General features: G+C 37.7%; 1 protein-coding gene and 1 non-coding gene across 8 annotated transcripts in view; one reads left to right on the plus strand and one right to left on the minus strand.

Annotated features, from left to right (window-relative positions):
* The window catches only part of RGS7 (regulator of G protein signaling 7), a 530,807-nt gene that overhangs the window by 113,044 nt on the left and 396,870 nt on the right, over window positions 1-20,893 (minus strand). For all 7 annotated transcript variants that reach the window (XM_071207357.1, XM_058309479.2, XM_071207358.1 and 4 more), the window contains 2 exons: window positions 6,331-6,437; window positions 1,780-1,831 (listed from right to left, as the gene is read on the minus strand). In XM_071207357.1, coding sequence (XP_071063458.1) covers window positions 1,780-1,831; window positions 6,331-6,437 — 159 coding nt within the window. The remainder of the gene's footprint in view (window positions 1-1,779; window positions 1,832-6,330; window positions 6,438-20,893) is intronic.
* LOC111762265 (U6 spliceosomal RNA) lies at window positions 18,591-18,696 on the plus strand. The gene has a single exon (XR_002795425.1). It is a non-coding gene; the product is annotated as a U6 spliceosomal RNA (small nuclear RNA).

Consider the following 20,893-nt stretch of genomic DNA (forward strand, 5'->3'; position numbering starts at 1 on the left):
ATGAAAAATGAACTGCGGTTGCTTGCACCCTAACGTATTTGTGAAAAACACAAAAGATGGAGAGAAAGAAATATTGAGAATAAGAATTTTCTTTTTGACAAGAACAGGGGCAATGTATCTGTGAGTCATTAATGATAAGCACAGAGCAATAATTTCCATTTAGTGAGTATGTGAAAGATGTGGTACCAGTTTCCTAAGACATAGTAATTTGAATTATTTCAACAACTTTAGGAAATCAATATTATTTTTCCTCTTTAAAAGTCAGCAAACTGAGGCTCAGAGATGTCACTTGTTTGCCCAAAGAAACAGATGGTACCTGGTTATGACAGTATTTGAGGTCAGGTCTGTCTGATCCACTCCAAGATGACCAAAATGTACCGGAAAGTTCTCCAACTCAGATCCACATACAAGCAGTTGTTTTTCTCTAATTTCTTTCCCAACTGACCCGGTTTTGGGGAATGTGATGTGTGTCAGGATGCAGAAATCAGCATTCCTATCATTACAGAGGGAATTGTCTATCGTCTATTATCTATTGTGTATTGTGTATTGTTTATTGCAATATTGCCTTTTTTCTATATTATTTCTCTCGGTAGTCTGGCTTTTAGAATTTTTCCCGATGAGTTAAGCTAGTTTGAATACTGTGATTAGCCACTGACCACTCCTGAATGACCTACAAAATTTCAGTTCTTGCAATGACAAACATGAGGGACACAGTCTCTGGGCCTAAGGTTTTCTTACATAAGAGTCCCTCCAGGAGCAATACAAAAGAGAGCCAAAGCATGGCAAAGCCTCTCACTGCCTTTGGCTGTGCTGGCCCCTCTGCCTCAAAGACCTTCCCAGCAGCCTCCTGAAAATTTCCCCCTCCTCCTTAAAAATCGAACTTGAATTCTTTGGGAAATCATTCTGGAATCCCACAAATCAATCAACCTATCATTCCTCTACACATCCATGAATTCTCCACATACCTCTGTACATTCACCTGAGACTACAGTAGCTACCTCCGCAAAATTTGGTATTCTCATCTAGTTTATGAATATGTAGATAAAGTCAGATTCACCTTTGTTATCTCCAGCCCCACAGCACTTGGCATGAGAAAAAATTCTCAATAAATATTTGTAGAAATGAAATTTTAAAACCATGCAATCTTGTCTTTGAAAACTATAGCCTGCAGGAAGGGGTAAGAAGAACAGTACTCATGAGGCACATGCTTTCTTCTTGAAGATCTTAACTTAAATCATCACTTCAAAACTAAATTCACTCAAAGTTCACTGACCTTAAGTCACTGGATTCAATTTTCATATATCCCCTTGTCTTGTGCTTACAATTTGGCCTCTTGATGTTTACTACAGCCTTCAGCTCATAGAATCATCAGATATCTCACATAATAGAAAAAAGTAGATTCTTGAGAAGTCAATGGTTTTAACAAAAATCCCACAGCTAGGTGGAAAAGTTGAACTGGTTCTCTGGGTCCTTTTTAACTCTTTCTAGCAGATCTTGGTGCTATTAAAAATAACATATTAAAGCTTGTTTATCGCTCTTTAATCTTTCCAGGAGTTTTTCTGATTGTTACAGAGGGTACTAAACCAATGAAAAATGCCACCAGTTTTGGGAAGGACATTCTAAAAAAAGTCGTTCATAAATTTAATCTTAGAAATACTGGTCCCATACTGAATAGTGTGGTTTCCTTTTTCTCAATAATAAAGCAAAAAAAAAATGCAAGTACATGCTCATCCGGACATCCTGGGCTTTCAGTAATAAACTAATGAGATTTGCACTGACCGTAGTCTGTGTTCTCCGGCTCCCAACAATTTGATGGCCAAAAATAGGGTGTCTGTGAAACCAAAAGAAGTGGAACCAGGTTAGACAAATAAAGAATTACCAGAGTTTCTGGTTCATGAGCTGTTTTTATCTTCAGCAATTATGTAGAATAGTTTGCTAATAATATATCTTTTGTAATCCAGGATAAGTACCCAGAGAGAATTGCAATGCTTTTTGTTCCCCTACATTTAATTTGCTGAACAATTGTTCTGCCTCCAAATATTATGTTCAAGATCAGCAGTTATTTAATACCATACTTTTGCTCTGATTTTACATAATTGACATGAAGGTAAAAGGTCTGATTTCATTATCACAAAAAGTATTGACACACAGAGAAGAGGAAAAGAGTACTATATACTGCAAGACTTTGGGCAAAATATGTTTAAATAAAACAAGTACTTTCTTATGGCTCATGCATCTCAAGATTGCCTTCAGTAGATGCAAAATACCAACTGCCAAGGTCCTTCCTTGAGAACTGGAAGTCATTTGCCTAGCTCCACTACGTATGTAACGCAGCTCTCAACATTTTCCAACTAGATTAAAGCAACTTTTTCCCCTCTGACTTTCACAAACATTCCTTCACAAAAATACTTGCTGCTCAGAATTCTTAAACTCCGTGAAACAGAGGATGTTTTTAACTAATAATGTCTTAGATGAGTTCTTTGATGCACAATAGGCAGAATTCTGATTCAGTAAAATTCCATAAACTCTTTGACTCAACTACGAAGAAAAGGTCCAGTTAGGAACAGTCCTGTTCTTATCAATAGCTGCATTTTTCTAGGGGACTCCCTAGCTCTGCTAGTTGGACATGCTTGGCCTCTTGTTCCATGATCTCCTTTTTGGACTCTGTCTGTGGAAACTCGTATCCAGGGATGATGACAGTGCCGAGACTCAATGGAACTTGACTGCTGACATCAGGTGTCAGGTCTAGGTATGTGTATTAGTCAATTACATTAACCAACAGAAATCTGTGATAATTCCACCCTCTGTGAGAGTGAGCCTAAAGGAGGAGACGGAGGCGAGTGGGGAGAACTGTCTTCATCTCTAGGGAAGAGGCTTTGCAAACTGTCTAAGACCTAGAGGATATTTTGATGTCACCTCAACTCTTTCTTGAGAATTACTGCAGGGTAATTAAGAAAGCTACAAGTAGTAGTTTTTTTGTGCACATGTGAGCAAAATCAATGGCAGGATTTTTTTCTTCTTAAGATAAAAGGAGATATAGGATATAACAAGGCTTTCTATGGTTCACCCTCCTCACCCCAACCCCACTTAACTCCATGGGAGATGGAACTTGTAGAATTTGATTTTTTAGAAATTAAATTGGGTCAAGGTTCTATGGGAATGATAGAAGGATGAAAATAGTTAACACCTTGCTTTCACACGGGTATGTTTTTACGATGCTGCTCATGGAGTACCTTATTCCCCTGGGGTTGCCTCATAGTGTGTGTGTGTGTGTGTGTGTGTGTGTGTGAATTTATCTTAAAATATCTGTTCTAGTCAGACTGCTTAGATATAAACTTTTCTTCTCTTAAAACAAGAAGGGATATTCTCCGCTGAATTCTTACAATTTTTCTTTCTGCTCTTATCATTTACTTTAGTGAGATTTCCTGACTGTAAAAATAAAGAATGTAGCTATTTTATCCTGTAATATTATGTTGAAATGTCAGAAAACCAATATTTTTTACTAATATTGGATGATTTTTCTAAAGAAAAACTTACAAGAGGTAATTTAGATGAATAGCAAACCCGTATAGTTTGTTGGAATTGAAAAAAATCTGTTTTTAATTCAACTTGCCTTTTCAATTACGAATTTCTGTTTTTTTGTGGGGGGGTCTGGTTTCTTTGGCTATAATGAAACTGATTCAAAACTGTCAAGCAAATTCCCAATAACCTTTGACACATACATGCAATGAAAGGCATGAAAGCAGAGTGAAGAACCATGTTTGGTCTCATTTCCAATTAGATAACAGGATGATTAAGCAATTTTGAGTTTACAGCAGATACCAAAGTTGCATGATAAAAAATTGAGGCAAATTTGCATCCTGTCGCATGCCAGTGAAATTGAGTTAAAAGTTCTGTTTGTATCAAACTCATCTCTGAAGCTTCTTCAGACTCCTAGTGATGGTGGGAATCTTTTTCTTTTTCTTTTTAGGAGGTAGTGGGGATCAAACCCAGGAGCTTGTACATGGGAAGCAGGCACTCAACCACTTGAGCTACATCTGCTCCCCAGTGGTCAGAATCTTAATCATATACTGAAGGAATTGCAAACATGGTATTCCAACTTCCCTATTTTATTTCAGATATTTTAAAAATTCTTCTTATGAGAACTTCTATTTCAGTCCTTTGTAATTAGGACTTTTCTGCTGATTGGAGCCAACTCAAAAAATGGAAGTGAATACCTTTAATAATAATGTGTTTTCAATGATGAGAGCTATTCAAATACAGGCTGTTTAATGTTTCAGTAGACCTTATAGGAGAAATTCAATTATCGCTGACTTTTCCGGGTTTTTGTTTTTTGTGAAATCTTACTTCCTAGAATTTCAGGATTATTATATTTATAAATATGGCATATTTAGAACCTAACTGAAATGTAGAAGGATCATTAAAATATTTACTATAAAAGAACACAATTTCAAAAGATACATATATTTGAACTTGGCCTTCTGCCTAAATCTAGCAGTTTTTAAAAAAATTACCTGGTGGCTAATTGTCCAGCTAGCTTTGCTCATCTTTGATCAGTGAGCATGGCTTAGCCATTTAACACTCGTCTGCTTACTAATTTAATTCTGCGAATGGTAAGAATGTAGTTAAAAGGTTGAAAATTATTGATAATTTAAGTCATCATCACTAACATTGGGACAAGTCTAAATTAGCTTATTTTAAAGGACATTTTTTAATTGAATAATTTTCAAGGGATAAACAGACTATATTCAAGGATTCTCTTAAATATGTTCTTTTACACATCGATTTTAGTTGTAAATATTAATTTTTAAGATGGATAAAAATTTGTATATTTTTATTTAAAAGGTAAACCCTTTCCTTTAGAATTTGAAATAATCTGGTTAGTCCTAAAGTTTACTGATAGTCTCTATATGAAAAGTTTTGGTAAGAAAACAAGATTATATTTTCTATATAATCTAATATAATTAAGATTAATTGTAAGTAATAAGTAACTATTTTAAAATCAAGAAATGTTAGTCATATATAAACAGTTAATTTTCTAATCACCGATACTTCTTATTTATTAAAAGGTTGACTTTAGGACTATGCGTTACTCTAACTTAACAATAAATTTATTTTAAGTTATCATTATTTTAAGATTAACTGTATAAAGACGAAAGTGCCATTATTTTAAAGGCTTTTAAAATTAAGTAATTTCACTAATTTTAATTGTTTGGGTACTTAGGTCACTATCAAAATTTCAGACTACTTTGTTAGCTATAAGTGCAAAGATTTCCTATGATGATTTGGGTCAGGATATACAGGTCCTAAGGATTTGGAAGTGAGCTTATTTTAGGACAATGATCTTCGAGAACATTATTTTTCCAAGTATATCCCAGTTTGTTCTCAGTTTTCCCAAGCAAGTTTTTAGGTCCCCAAATTACAATCCAGGCATTTATTTAGTAGATAGAGAGCACGTAGTAATATTCAGAACAGGTAAGGAGATGGCTCTAATGTCTGCAAGTTGGACAATGGGGAGACTCCTCCAGAAAATACACCTGAAGGAAGTAAGTTAGAGTTTGAACTCTGGCATTACATGCGCCTAAACTTTATAAACTATAATCTACTAATCCATTATTAATGAATCCTAAATTCCAATGAAATGTAGGATATACTGCAAGGAAATGTAAAGGCTGTGATCAGAAGTATCAACTGCAAGCACAACAACTAAAATTAGGGTCCACGCCAGTGCCCATCTCATTTGAAATAACCTAGAACCATTTTTTTCAGTCTGTAAATTTTCCGAGTTGTCCTCAATCTCAGATGAATATACATCCGGGGAGCATTATGCAGGTTTGGTTATCATGGGCTCGTAGAAGGCCTCGGGAACCAACCCTTAGAGTTGATAAAATTAGCTAATTCTGCCCTGGAGCTTCCAGCCTTCCTCTGAGACTCTGAGAGTCTGCTTGGACTAAAGATGGTTCTGTATCATAGACAGGGTCCAGAGTGTAATAAATGCAGTTATGCCTCTCAATCTGTTCCCTAAGAGCTAAACGCAATTAGAGATGAAGACTCTCCCACCTTCCATTAAATTCATTTTTGAATTTCCCTTAAGCTTTTTATCTAAAATATAACTTTAATCATCATACTATTCAGCTTTCCGCAAATCATCTTTAAGAGTTCATTCTTTTTCTGAGTTTATTGCTTTTCTGTCTTAACACTTCAGTTTCTACCTAGCCTGAGTGGAAGTAATTTAGGTTATGATTTTCCAAAGTTCTGTTAAAAAAAAAGAAAAAAATGAACAAAACACTGCCTTTAATTTTACTATTAAGAATTTTTTATTAAACTTACTTGAAACCGGTAAAAGGTGCCATCATCCTTTAGCGTGAGGACGTGATCAGAGATTGGAAAGAAATAGCCATGGGCGGCCATTAACGTTCCCAAGTGCAGCGCCTCCACTGTTTCAGGGAAACAAAAAAGAACAAATACGAGCTTTTATTTAACTTTCATCGCTGATACGCAGGAGTAGAGCCCTCTGTCTGGTTCCCGTTAAGCACACTGTTTGCAACTGAATTTTGGCACCTGGAAAGCCTTGCTCTGTATTATCCCCTCCTTTTGTTCAGCTTTTACACAAGATCCTAGGACATTTGTGGTGCCTAATCAGTGACTGTGCAGTGACAGCCCTGACCTGTGAGGACCAGCTGGAAGGCTATCTTAAAATTGTAGAATCCAATTCTCTTCTTTTACAGACGGTACAGTCTTGCTACATGCTAATGTTCTCCACAGACACGTTTATCTGGCATTTATATAACATACATAACCCTTTAAGCTTTGTCAAGTGTTTTTCACTTGCACCACCCTCCTGGCCAATATCAGGGGTCTCTAACAGTAGCAGAGCCTTGTCTAGTGGCACAGATGGATCTTACGCAGGGAATGCTGAGGCATCTAGGACCATCTGGGCTGCACTGAGCCTGCAGCTATGAGACCACCCAGACTACTCTAGTTTTTTCAGTATCCCAGAGAGGAATCATGAAGAGGCTTATTCAATAATTAAAAATTTTATTTTCCCTATAGGCTGGAAAACAATTGGAACATGATACTATAATACTCAAACAATTTCTTCCAACAAAAGGTTAGTAACATTTGGTCATTAGAGTTTCCACTGCATTTGTGAAGGGGCAACATAAGATTTGTTAACTTGAAGTCTAGGAAAATATGGAACAATGAAAGTATTTTCTAGTCTGACATCAACCCATATGTGTACAAAAAATACAAAAAAAAGACTTAGGTTTACTTATCTGCTTGTGCCTCTTTATAAGCTATTTATTTATGGATTTACTACTCTTTAATAAACTCTTTAACTCTAGGCACCTTATAGCAGCTCCAGGACTATGTGGATTTGTCTACACCACCAGCCATCAGCCATGGAGAGCTTTCAAACTTGAGTAGCCGTTGAGTCACTAAGCAACTTGCTATAGCACGGGCAAGCACAACAGCCTCTTCCCATTCCCTACTCATGTATCTGTGTTGATCAATAAATTATTTGTCACATTTTTATCAGTCATGGGGTACTATGATGTCCATTGTGATTAGTCTCTAGCATTTTGCAAATATTTTAATAAGGGACGTGCTCTACCTCTGCCTCGCAGTGTATTGTTCTTGCCAATAATAAAGAACAACTGCTGATCATCCTCTCTGCCATGTCCCTGGAAGAACAAAAATTTTGGAGACTCATGCTAGCTTTTGTTACTTAGATTCTTCATGCTTCTTCTTCTATTAAGAGAAGGGAATAGTCCATCTTGCAAGGTGGTGTGAGAATGAAATAAGAATATACATAAAGGGTTGGTGTAGTGTATGGTGCATTGTATGGTCAGAGCTGCATGGAGCCCAGAAAAACATGCTCTTAAACCTAATCCATTCCTGCAGGTGTGATCCCATGGCAAGCAGGGCCTTACTTTCAGGCAGGGCATGGCCCACCTCAATCAGGATGAGTGCTTAGTCCTATTATTGGAGTCATTTTTATGGAAGAATGGAATTCAGGCAGATACAGAGAGAGAGTCACAGAGGGCGCAGCCAGAGGCTGAACATCAACGGAACACAGAAGAGAAGAGCAAGACCAGGAGATGCCGCCATGTGCCTTGCGTGTAACAAGCTAAGGACCAAGGATTGCCAGCAGCCAGTCCCAGAGCACCAGATTCTTTGGGGGAAAAGCATCGTCTTGGTGACACTTCGATTGGACTTTTCCTTATTCTGAAACCCATGAGCAAATAAATTCCTGTTGTTGAAGCTGAACCAGCCCAGTATTTGCTTGAGCAGCCAAGGAGACTAAAACATGCATAGTAGACACTCAGTATATGACAGTTATTGTGTCTTCATTATTTATACACTCAATGATTTTTGCTTTTCTCCAAAGTACTTTCAGGGAAGCCACTTGTGTGAATGTGCCTAAAACCAGGCTGAATGATGGATGCCGACAGTCCTAAACAGAGCTGTCTGTATCTGCCCACTTCCTTTTAGATTGGCTGTAAAATTAAGATGGTCAGAAAATTTAGGAGGACAAGTGGCCCTAACCATCAGCAGGTGCTTAACGCCTTGGTCAAGTTTTGAGTCTCTGAACACTCCTTTCAGCTAGGACTGGGCAGAGCAACACCCGTCCAGTGCAGGATTGCAAGGTGAGATGCTCACCTATCTTGTTATGGAGATATTTATTCTTTTTATTCTCAGCTGTCTGTGGCCTAAGAACACTTGATTATCATGAATTTCCAGAAAGGAAAACCAAGTTACAGCACATGATGAAGTCTGCAGAGTACAGAGAAAGATGGTCTAAAAGATAAGCATAGAAAAGAGTGTGAGTTGAATAAAACAAAGGAAAAAACCAAAAGCAGTCAGGGGTTAAACTGTTGATGAGGATTTTAAAATACAGTGAAAGCAAGTATAGAGAGACTGCAGAAAAGAAGAAGTAAATCAACGTGAGAACGCTATTGCCTCACTGCATCCCATTAGAGACTAACTGTAGGACAGATCACCCATTTCAATAGGACTAAGTCAGGTCTAAGCAGCAGGTTTTCCTTCATACAGCAACACCACAAGTAGGCCTTAGTAAATGCTTGCTGATGAACAAGACTGACTTAGCTAATAATCTCCAACCTCCTATTTTGAGGTACAATACTCAAATATTCATTTGATTTGACTATTTACATTCTCATTTTACCACTCCTCTAATAGTTTTATGATAACAGAAAATGTGTTTTGAAAATTATGCAACATGGCTGGAATTCAGTAGAAATATGTTTGTAGGGATATTGATAACATAAAAATTGAGTTGCTACATTGATTCACATATATTTTATTTTATTAACACTTTTTTATTAAAGTTAATAGATCACAAAGAACATTACATTAAAAAACATAAGTGGTTCCCACATAATCCACTCTCCACCCCCCACCCCCATCATTTTTGTAAATTGCATTTTTTGAAGATATATATATATATATATACACACACACACACACACACTTTTGATGTACAGATCAAATCACAGCATTTGACTTAATATTTCAGAGTTCTGAACTTCCAACTAATGCCTATAAAATGATATTGAAAACTTTGGACCAACAGTAACCTAGATAGATTGCAATTGTAGAAGATAAAAATTCCATCACAGGACCTCCAGAGAACATGGCTACAGAATAGGATAAAATTCTTCGACAAAAGGAAAAGAAGTTAGGGTGAAAAGATAATAGTGCAATTAAGGTCATAAATGCCAGCAAGATATTTTAACGTGGGCTTAGGGCAAGGTTCTCAAGGTTGACTTGTTTATTGTTATTGATGATGATGGAGCCACACTTCTCCATGATCCCACTGCTTCTAAGTCTTGGCACAACCTTAGTCTAATAAGAATCTGGAGAACCACTGACAGTTGTGGAACAAAGTGTTAGAAGAGTTTAACGAGCAATCCATCAAGACTGTCTTCCCAATAATGGCCCACCAGATGGCTCAAACACATTACACTTCTCAGCAAAATAGTCACTAATTAATCTTCTTGTACACGTATTCTTCGCTTCTCCCACACAGCTAAGTAAAGCTCAATAACAAACCTACCATGAAATTCCAGTCTAATTTTTGTTTGGATATCCAAGCCATGAACAATCTGAGAAATATGACTCTGTCTCTAAACAAATATTACTACATGAATCTAGTGCAGCTTTGTTGAGCTCACGCTTTCATGGCATTACTTCACTCCCAACCCTGAAGACACAGAATTATCAATATCCCTTAAAAGCAAAAGGTATTTTACCTGGCATAATTTGCTTTTGACAACATTTCTTGAAAAAGTTGATAAAATCATGGTAAAAAGAGGCTTGAGGTCTTTAGAGCAAAGTGCTCTGTATTTACAATGTATTTTCAAAACTCTATAATATATCCCTTATCTAAAGTCTCAATTACTAGCAGTCTCAGCCTCACCTAATTTACATCCCACAATTTTGAAGGGATAGAAAAATGCCCCTAAGCAAGAAAATAATGACTAAAACATCTCACTAAAATCTGTATTTTTTATTCCTATCATGGGTGCATGTTTAACAATTGTGATTATTTAGTTTCCCAACACATAGCATACTCGATGGAGCAAGGATTGGTGATATATGGGAGAAGACTTTTAGAAGGAAGTCCACTTAAAGTAGAAAAATGACAGCTGGTGATATGGCATCAAGAAAAGAGAAAAGCTAAAATGTAGGCAGACGTAAGTTACAAAATGGTAAAATAACAGGCATTTATCGTGATAATTCCGTGTCAGAAAGGAAATATTCTGTTGGATTTGTTATTCTCTGTTTAAGAAGTCAGGGAAGTGGTCATTTTAGAAATAATTTTAAAAATTACACATTTTTTTTAGGATTGGTATTTAAAAGGGTTAAGATTAGTCATGTGGAAGAACCATACATGCAGAACATTTTATTCTCCAACAAGGCCAAATGAAAAAGAGCATTATTGTATTTAGGCATTTTTGAGGTCAGTCTAATTTCTCAATAGTGGGAGTGTCTATTTAAACCCTTTCAAGGAAACAGTATGAAAGAAGTAAGCATCTGGCTTTGTAATTAAAAAAAATTTTTTAGTAACATATATACAACTTAAAATTCCCTATAATCACATTCAAATATATTATTCAATGGTGTTAACTGCATTCTGTACCAACTAAGCTTTAATTCCCCATTCCTTATGCCTCCCCAGATTCTAGTAAACTGTATACTAATGTATTACTCTATGAATTTGCTTCTCTTAATTATTTCACATCAGTGAGGTCATACAATATTTGTCCTTTTGTGTCTTGCTTATTCTACTCAATATGATGTCTTCAAGGTTCACCCATGTAACAGGAATTTGTTTTTTCTCATGGCTGCATAATAGCCCATCATATGCATATATCACATTTTGCTTATCCATAATTCTGTAGATGGATTGCTTCCATCTTTTGGCAATTGTGAATAATGCCGATATCTTTTTGAGTACCTGCTTTCAATTATTTTGAGTATATACCTAGGAGAGGGATTGTCAGGACATATGGTATTCCTGTACTTAACTTCCTGAGGAACTGCCAAACTGCTTCCCATGGTGTCTGCACAATTTTACATTCCCAACAATGACTGAGTATTCCTGTTTCTTCATATCATCTCCAACACTTTTTAAAAAATGAGTAACCATCCTAGTGGGTGTGAAGTGATATCTCATTGAGGTTTTGATTTGCATTTCCCTAATTGCTAATGATGCTGAGCATTGTTTTATGTGCTTTTTGGCTATTTGCGTATCTTTTTTTCTCCTTTGAAGGAAGGTCTATTCAAGTCTTCTAACCATTGTTTGTCTTTCTATTGTTGATTTGGAGGATTTCTTTATAGATTCTGGAAGTTAAATTCTTATCATATCAGTGTGATTTTCAAATATTGCCTCCCATTCTGTATGCTGTCTTGTAACTTACATCAAGTCACTTGATGGGCATAAGGTTTTATTTTGATTAGGTCTCATTTATCTATGCTTTCTTTTGTTATTCATGCTTTTGGTATAATGTCTAAGAAGCCACTGCCTAACATAATGTCCTGAAGATGCTCTTATGTTTTTTTTTGGAGTATTATACCTATGGTTCTTATATTTAGGTCTTGGATCCATTTAGAGTTTATTTTTGTCTATGGTGTGAGATAGGGGATCTCTTCTTTCTTTTGCATATAGCCATCCAGTTTTCCTAGATTCACTTGTTGAATAAACTACTCTTTCCCAATTGAGTAGGCTTGGTAGCCTTTTTAAAAGTCAGTTGACCATAGACATATGGTCTATTTCTATTCCATTGGTCTATACACTGTTATTGTACCAGTACCATGATGCTTTGATCATTGTATCTTTGTGGTAAAGTTTTAAAATCAGGACTGTGTGTCCTCCAACTTTGTTCCTTTCAAAGATAGTTTTGGTTATTTGGGGACCCTTACCCATTCCATATAAATTTGGTGACTGGCTTTTCCATTTCTGCAAAGAAGGCTGTTGGAACTTTGACTGGGATTACACTGAATCTGTAAATTGTTTTGAGTAGAGCTGATATGCTGGCAATATTTAGTTTTCCAATCCATGAGCATGGAATGTCCTTCCATTTATTTAGGTCTTCCTTTCAGCAATGTTTTGTAGTTTTCCATGTATAAGTCCATCTCTGGTTAAACTTATTCCTAGGTATTCTCTTAGTTACAATTGCAAATGGAATTTTTTTCTTAATTTCATCCTCAGTTTGTTCATTACTAGTATACAGAAACATTACTGATTTTTGCCTGTTCATCTTGTATCCAGCCACATTGCTGAATTTGTTTAATATCTCTGGCAGTTTTGTTTTAAAATTTTCATGACTTCTGATGGAGTCATGACCTTGTAAAATAAGCATAGTTTTATTTCTTCTTTTCCAGTCTGAAAGTCTTTTATTTCTTTCTCTTGTATAATTGCTCTAGAATGTCCAGCATAATGTTGAATAACAATAGTGACAGCGGGCACTCAATATTATGCTGGACATTCTTACCAAAGCAATTATGCAAGAGAAAGAAATAAAAGACTTTCAGACTGGAAAAGAAGAAATAAAACCATGTGGGCACACAACTTGCCATGTAGGCACTTGGCTCACTGCATGGGCACTTGGTTCACCGCATGTGCACTGGCTCGCCATGCAGGCACGCTTTATCTTCTTTTCACCAGGAGGCCCCAGGGATCGAACCCGGGTCCTCCCATATGGTAGATGGAGGCCTTACCACTTGAGCCACATCAACTGAGAAAATAATGTTTTTTCCCCTCTTCATCCTGTTAATGTGATACATTACATTAGTTGACTTTCTTACATTAAGCAACCCTTACATACCAGAGATAAATCCCACTTGATCATGGTGTATAATTCTTTTAATGTGTTGGATTCAGTTTGCTAGCATTTTATTGAGGATTTTTGTATCTATAGTCACAAGAGATATTGGTCTGTAATTTTCTTTTCCTGTGGTATCTTTATCTGACTTTGGTGTTAGGATAATGCTGGTCTATACAATGAGTTGGGAAATGTTCCTTCCTCCTCTAATTTTTGGGAGAGTTCAAGTAGTACTGGTGTTATTCTTCTTGGAATGTTGGGTAGAATTCACCTGTGAAGCCATCTGGTTCTGGACTTTTCTTTGTTAGGATGTTTTTGATGACTGATTCAAACTCTTAGTTGTAATTGGTCTATTGGGGTCTTTTATTTCTTCTACAATCAGTGTAGATTGTTTCTGTCTTTCTAGGAACTTTTCTGTTTCATCTAGGTTGTCTAATTTCTTGGCAAACAGTTGTTCATAGCATCTTCCTATGAATCCTTTATTTCTGTGGAGTCAGTAGTAATGTTCCCCTTTCATTTTTTATTTTAATTATTTGCATCCTCTTTTTTTTGGCAGTCTAGTTAAAGGTTTGTCAGTTTTATTATCTTTTCGAAGGGCCAACTTTTGTTCTTTTTATTCTTTTTTTTTTTTGTATTGTCCATCTTATTTATCTTTGCTCTAATCTTTATAATTTCCTTCCTTCTGCTCTCTTTGGGTTTGGTTTCCTGTTATTTTTCTTGTTCCTCCAGATGTATAGTTATGTCTTTGAAGAGTGTGTTAACTTCCATATATTTATGGATTTTCCAATTCTCTGTTAATTGATTTTCAACTTCATTCCATTGTGGACAGAGATGATGCGTTGAATAATTTTAATCTTTTTAAATTTACTGAGACTGGTTTTGTGATTATATGTGATCTATCCACAGATCCCTGTACACTTGAGAAGAATATATATTCTGCTCTTTTGGGATCTAGTGTTCTGTATATGTCTGCTAAGTCTAGTAAAATTAACTTATCATATTATTCATGTTCTCTATTTCCTTATTGATCTAGATGTTCTATCCATTGATGAAAGGATGTATTGATCTCCAACTATTATTGTAGAGGTATCTATTTTCTCTTCAGTTTTGCCAGTGTTTGCCTCATGTATCCTGGAGTACTATAGATAGCTGGAAAAATATTTATGATTGTTATTTCTTCTTGGGGGATTGACTCTTTTATTAATATATAATGCTCTTCTTTGTCTCATTACAGCTTTTGACTTAATCTGTTTTGTCTGATATTAGTATACCTACCTCAGCTATACTACTATTGGCATGGATTATCTTTTTTCAGTCCTTTCACTTTCAACCAATTTGTGTCTTTGGGTCTAAGCTGAGTCTTTCGTAAATAACATATAGTTGAATCATGCTTTTTATTCATTTATTCTGCCAATCTGTGTCTTTTGATTGAGGAGTTTAATCCACTAACATTAGTGTTATTACAGTACAGGTCAGACTTACTTCAGTCAATTTGTCCTTTGTTTTTATATGCCATATATTTTTTCTCTCTTTTCCTTTATTGAAAGCTCCTTTTGTATATAGTTGATCTTTTGTGCTGCAACTGATTGATCACTATCTCATTTCCATTTCTGTATATTTTTTGAATACTTTCTTTGTAGTTACATTAGAGTTTGTATTACACAACCTACTATTTTGAAAAGATACCAGGAAGCAGATGTGGCTCAAGTGATGGGCTCCTGTCTCCCATAAGGGAGGTCTAGGGTTTGATTTCCAGGGCCTCCTGGTAAAGGCAAGCTGGCCCACACAGAGTGCTAGCCCACATAGGAATGGCAAGCTGGCCTGAGCGGAGAACTGGCACAGCAAGATGACACAACAAAAGAGACACAGAGGAGAGACAATAAGAGACACAGCAGACCAGGGAGTGAGGTGGCTCAAGAGTTTGAGAGCCTCTCTCCTCTCCAGAAGGTCCCAGGACTGGTTCCTGGTGCTGCCTAAAGAGAAGACAAGCAGACCCAGAAGAACACACAGTGAACGGACACAGACAGCAGACAACAAGGGATTTGGGGGGAAATAAACAAAATCTGGAAAAAAAAGAAAAGATACCAACTTCCCTTCAATTGCACATACATCGTCTGCTTCCATATCCTCTGTTTCCTCTCTTAAGCTGCACAGGTCTGAGCAAGGGTGAGGGGTCTGGACTGGCAGGTCCGAGTTGCAGGTCTCCTGCCTTCTTTCTTGATTTTTTTTCTTTTGCTTCATTCAGCATTTGCTGAGCCCTTCTTCAGTCTCTCTCGTCCTCCAGAGTTCCAAGCAAGGGGGATTTTTCCTTTTATTAGTTGTTCCTAAGGGGGCTTTTCTGGGGGATGTCTTACACATTATCTTGAGGACATAACAATTTTTTTTCTTTTAAACATTTTCACATAGAAAAATCAAGGGTCAATTGCTTTTTAACAATCATAAATCAGGACTTAGGAGTGAATAATAAGGTGCAGTAGAATACATAAGGGAGATTCTATTTGGGAAAAATGAAAACAGGAACATAATTTAAATCAACTTTGAGGTTTGTACCAGCTAATTAACGTAAGTAAATAATAATTCTAAATCAAGGAGCAGAATGTAGAGCTGAGACTGCCAGGTTCTTCAAGGCTACTGCCCATGTTCAAATCCCAGCATCCTCATTTGCTGGCTGGGTGACTTGGACAAGAAACTTACATTCTCTGGGCTTTGCTGTCCTCATTTGTAAAATTAGGATAAGAAAATACTGATCTCAAAGTATTTTGTGAGAATACATTGAGATAATATGTGCAATGGAAAATGCTCCATGAATATTAGATATTTTAGTTGATATTTATGAAATGACATGCTCGGTAGTACTTAATCTAAAACAAAAGGCAACAGGAAAACTAGTAGCTCGTGTTCACCTAGATATCCATGTTCAAAACTTCCAATTCAACACCATTTAAAGTCTTAGGTGGTCATCTGCATGTAAATGATGAATCTCTTCTGGAATAAACTGACCATTCATCCCTGAGAGCAAAACACTGAACTAAAAGCTCAAAGACCAAGTTTATATCCATAAGGTATATCATAGTTAGAGTCAAAGCTTTCCAAAGGCAGCATGTTTTGCAAACTGGGTGTAGAAAACCAAACATGAATGCAAGATGTCACTGAGATTCTACCTGGTTCAGGAGAATGATGAGTAGACTGATATGAAGATACACTGAAACTAGCAAAGCTGAGAAATCGAAGTGACAGAGAGAGCAGAGAGCAGCAATCAGAATTGAGATGTAGTCATAGGAAGCATAATATTCGTTCAGGACTCAAAACAGTCAACCATTTAAAAAATTTAAAAAAAGCAATTAAAGCAATTGACACAGAGAGTAACAGACGTGCTCACACAGAGAGAGCATAACAATCTAGTTGTCTGATATCAGCAGGATGGCACTTTGAGAAATCTTTCAAATATGAAGGGAAATGCTAAAATTACAAAATAAACAAAATGTGTAATATAGATGTGAACAGTTGGTCTAATGTCTATGTTATAAAGTAACATAGTGATATCAGAAGGTTCATTTCTCAGATTTAGTATATCCCTCTGAACAGCTGGTAGTTCTATCATTGTACAAAATGGGCTGCACTTAACCAGGATTCTCATATATATGTGTGTGTGGTAGGTGTATAAAATCATATTTTTAAGGAGAGAAAAATCATGCTGAGTTTGTCTTAGTATAAGGGAACTGTAACAATCACAAGAGCCAAGGCAACAGTAAGTTATAACGGAAAGCAGCTGGAACCATAAATGTGTAGGAACACCTATGTAGTAATTTTGACAACTAGCTGGAGCTGAGTGTGGACTAGCCTGAGAATGAGAAATTCCTGGGACCCATAGTCTTGGGGGGTATATGGTGGCTTTGAGATTGGTTCCCAGTAAAACATTGTATTAATCTTGATGCATTCCTATGGGTTTGAACCCACTATAATAGGACATTCTGATAAGGTTGTTTCAGTGAAGGTGCCTCCATCTGAACCCAAGTGGCTCTTATTCCTCTGACGGGAGGCCCTATAGAGATGCCACAGAGTGAGAAAGCAGCCAGAAGAGCAGCCAGGGGCTGAGGGCTGATGGAACCTGGAAGAGATAGGAGAAGGTGCTGCCCTGTGCATTTCCACATGACACCAAATCCAAGGCCCCAAGGATTGCTGGCCAGTCAGAAGACACCAACCCCAGGAGGAGGCAAGCCTTCCAGCCCCTGAAACCAGAGCCCATAAACTCCTGTTGGTAAGCAGTCCATTGTGTGGTGTTGGTCTTAGCAGCCAGGAAACTGAAACAGGGAGGCCCACAATTACATGGGCTATATTTCCAGAAAACCCACTAGAGTCACATGAGGAAGATCTAAGAATGATCCCAGTGTGAATCTGGCCAGAGGAGAGGAAGAGGGTCACTGTCAAATATGCCCAGAGCCTTCTCCATACATTTCATGGGAAAAGGCTTTGCCAGAGCCTTGACCCAGATGGAGGGAAGAGACTACCTGCACTTTCTAACTTACCTGAAGAGGGAGAAAATACAAGTAACAGGGGTCAGGGCTTCACTGAGAGAGACTGGGAAAGCTTTGGGCAGGAAAGGAAGAAAGGGAAGGGGCTGGAGAACTATACCACTGGAGACACTTGTGATGGTCACAGCCTCGTGACACAGGCTCACTAAAACACATATTTAACTGGAAGAGCAGAAAACCCTCCTACTCTCCAACATCTTACCACCACATCAAAACTATAGAGACAGTAATCAGATCTACGGCTACCAGGGATTTAGAGGAGAGCTGAAAAAGTGAAGCGCAGGGAAAGTTTTAGGGTGGCAAAACTATGATACAATAATGGAGGATACAGGACATTATGCATTTGTCAAAACCCATTAAACATTACAGTACAAAGATGAACTTTAATGAATGTGTGTGGTTTGAAGCTGTATGTATCCCAAAAAACAGGTTCTTAAATTCATCCATTGCTCTGGGTGTGAACCCATTGGAAGTAGGACTTTTTGATGCACCTACTCTAATTAAGGTATGACTCACCTTGGTCAAGATGGGTCCTAACCCTACTACTGGAATCCTGAGATGTGGAATCTGAGATGTGGAATAAAATTCAGACACAGAGAGAGAAAGCCACAGGAAGCAAAGAGCTGAAATGGAGCCCAGAAGGAACAGACTAGGAGACACTGCCATGGGCCTTGCCATGTGGCTGAGGAACCAAGGATCACCAGCAGTGCTCACTTCAGTAGTACATATACTAAAATTGGAACAATACAGAGGAGATTAGCATGGCCCTGTGCAAGGATGACATGCACATTCATGAAGCGTTCCATATTTTTTAAAACTGAGAGCTAGAAAAGAAGAGAGGATTTTTGTTTTGGACAGTAACTGCGGTGGTTTGAAGCTGTATGTATCCCAGAAAAATATTAAATCTTATCCACTTATACAATGGGTGTGAACCTTTGTAAGCTGGACCTTTTGATGAGGCTACTTCAGTTAAGTTGTGGCCCAGCCCAATTAGGGTAGGTCTTAATCCTATTACTTAGTCCTTCATAAGCAGAATGAAATTCAGACAGAGAGAAAAAGCTACAGGAAATAAGCGGTATCAACAGGAACGGGAAAGAGATGAGAGACACCGTGAAATACTACCATGTACTTTGCCATGTGACCAACTAAGAACCAAGGACCACCAGCAGCTAGTTCCAGAATGCCAGTCTTTGGGAAGAAAGCATTGCCTTGATGATGCTTTGATTTGGACTTTCTTTTAGCCTTAAAATCATGAGCAAATAAATTTCCATAGTTTAACCTGAAACAAAAAAAAAAAGGATCACCAGCAACTAGCCCCCAAAGGCTGGCCTTGGGGAAAAAAGCATTGCCTTGATGATGCCTTGATTTGGACTTTCTTTTAGCCTCAAACTATAAGTTAATAAATTTCCACTGTTTAAGCCAATCTATGTTATGGTATTTGCTTGAGCAGCCTAGGAAAATAAAACACAATGCAACAACAACAAAAATCATTTAGGGGATTGGGAAATCTGCAGAAGGAATTCATAAATAGATAAAACCATCTAAGTGTATCACAAATATAAGAAACAATGTCACAGAAATGGGTGGTGGAAAAAGTTGCTGACCTAAGTAACTCTGAAGGTGAGTGGATTTTTAAAGGTATTTGATAAAGGAACTATACATAAGCACTGCAGGCTAGTTGATAATGTTTGTCCCTTGGGGGTATGGATTAACAATTCTGAAACCACTACACATGTATAATGGAACTGAACTGGAAGACTGGGTGAGTGGTGTTTCTCACTGTTGGAGTGAGAAGTTAGAGACAAGCAAAAAATAACAGGCTAGAAAAATCCAAGTGATAATGAATTAGAGTGAAGACACATTAACCCGCATTTAGTTTGATATACAGACACAGAGCGTTACCTATGGGAATATTTACAGATCTGAGCATATACATAGCTAGTATCCACACGCGTTTCCTTACTCCGTCAGCTGAGAGGAACTAGAACCAGGTCCACTCTGACAGCGACAAGTACAATGGGGTCACAGATCTTGGTTTCTAATACCATTCTCTAATAAAAGAGATCAGGGCTACTTGGAGAAATATTTAATCCTAGGACTGGGACAGAAAGTATATATATTGAGCCTGGAGCTCAAGAGCCAAAACAAAAACAAACCAAAAATAAACAAACAGAATCACTCCGCAATGATGTAAGATGTTAATAATGGGGGAATACATGGAAACTCCTTCTGTTGTGCTGTCACAGTAAGGAGGAGAGAGGGCTCAACTCCTCGGGCAGGTCGAGCAATGGGGTGTGTCCATTACACACGGAGTTACCACCCGAGAGACTGCGGAAGCCAGGGGGATTCTATCTGGATGCACGGAGGTGAGGGAAGTCAGGGCCCAGGGTCAGGAAGAAGTCTGTCTAAAATGTAATTAAGCTAAGGAGAAGCGATGGTCGTCTTGGGCAGTAACAGCAGGGGTGGGGGATTTCTTTTTATTTTTTATTTTTTTTTATTACATTCAGAAAATATGAGGTCCCCATATACCCTCCTCCCCCTTCCCCCCACACCTTCCCCCATAGCAACAATCTCCTCCATCATCACGAGACATTCATCGCATTTGGTGAATACATCTCTGAGCACCGTTGCACCTCATGGTCAATGGTCCACATCATAGCCCACACTCTCCCACGTTCCATCCAGTAGGCCATTTCTTAATTGAAATGGATTTTCCAGGATCACAGGGTTCAGGTAAAATTAACCTTGTCTGTACCAATTCACAAGTTTCCTGTAAACCTAAAACATTCTAGACTAAAAAGACTGTTTCCCTTTTATAAAAGCAAAGTACAACAAAACTCTCCGGCAGACTCTGTAATGAAGGTCGGTGCGGGGTGTTAAAAAATGAATAGGGGGAGGAAGTCAGGGAATGTGTGACAGAGATGTTGACCGTTGAGTGGGCCCTTAAAGCATGAGGAGGAGTACAATGAAGAAGGCATCCCAAAACAAGATAGTACGGGCAAGGGTCCC

This window comes from Dasypus novemcinctus, chromosome 13, assembly GCF_030445035.2.
Source record: "Dasypus novemcinctus isolate mDasNov1 chromosome 13, mDasNov1.1.hap2, whole genome shotgun sequence".
Classification (NCBI taxonomy): Eukaryota; Metazoa; Chordata; class Mammalia; order Cingulata; family Dasypodidae; genus Dasypus; species Dasypus novemcinctus.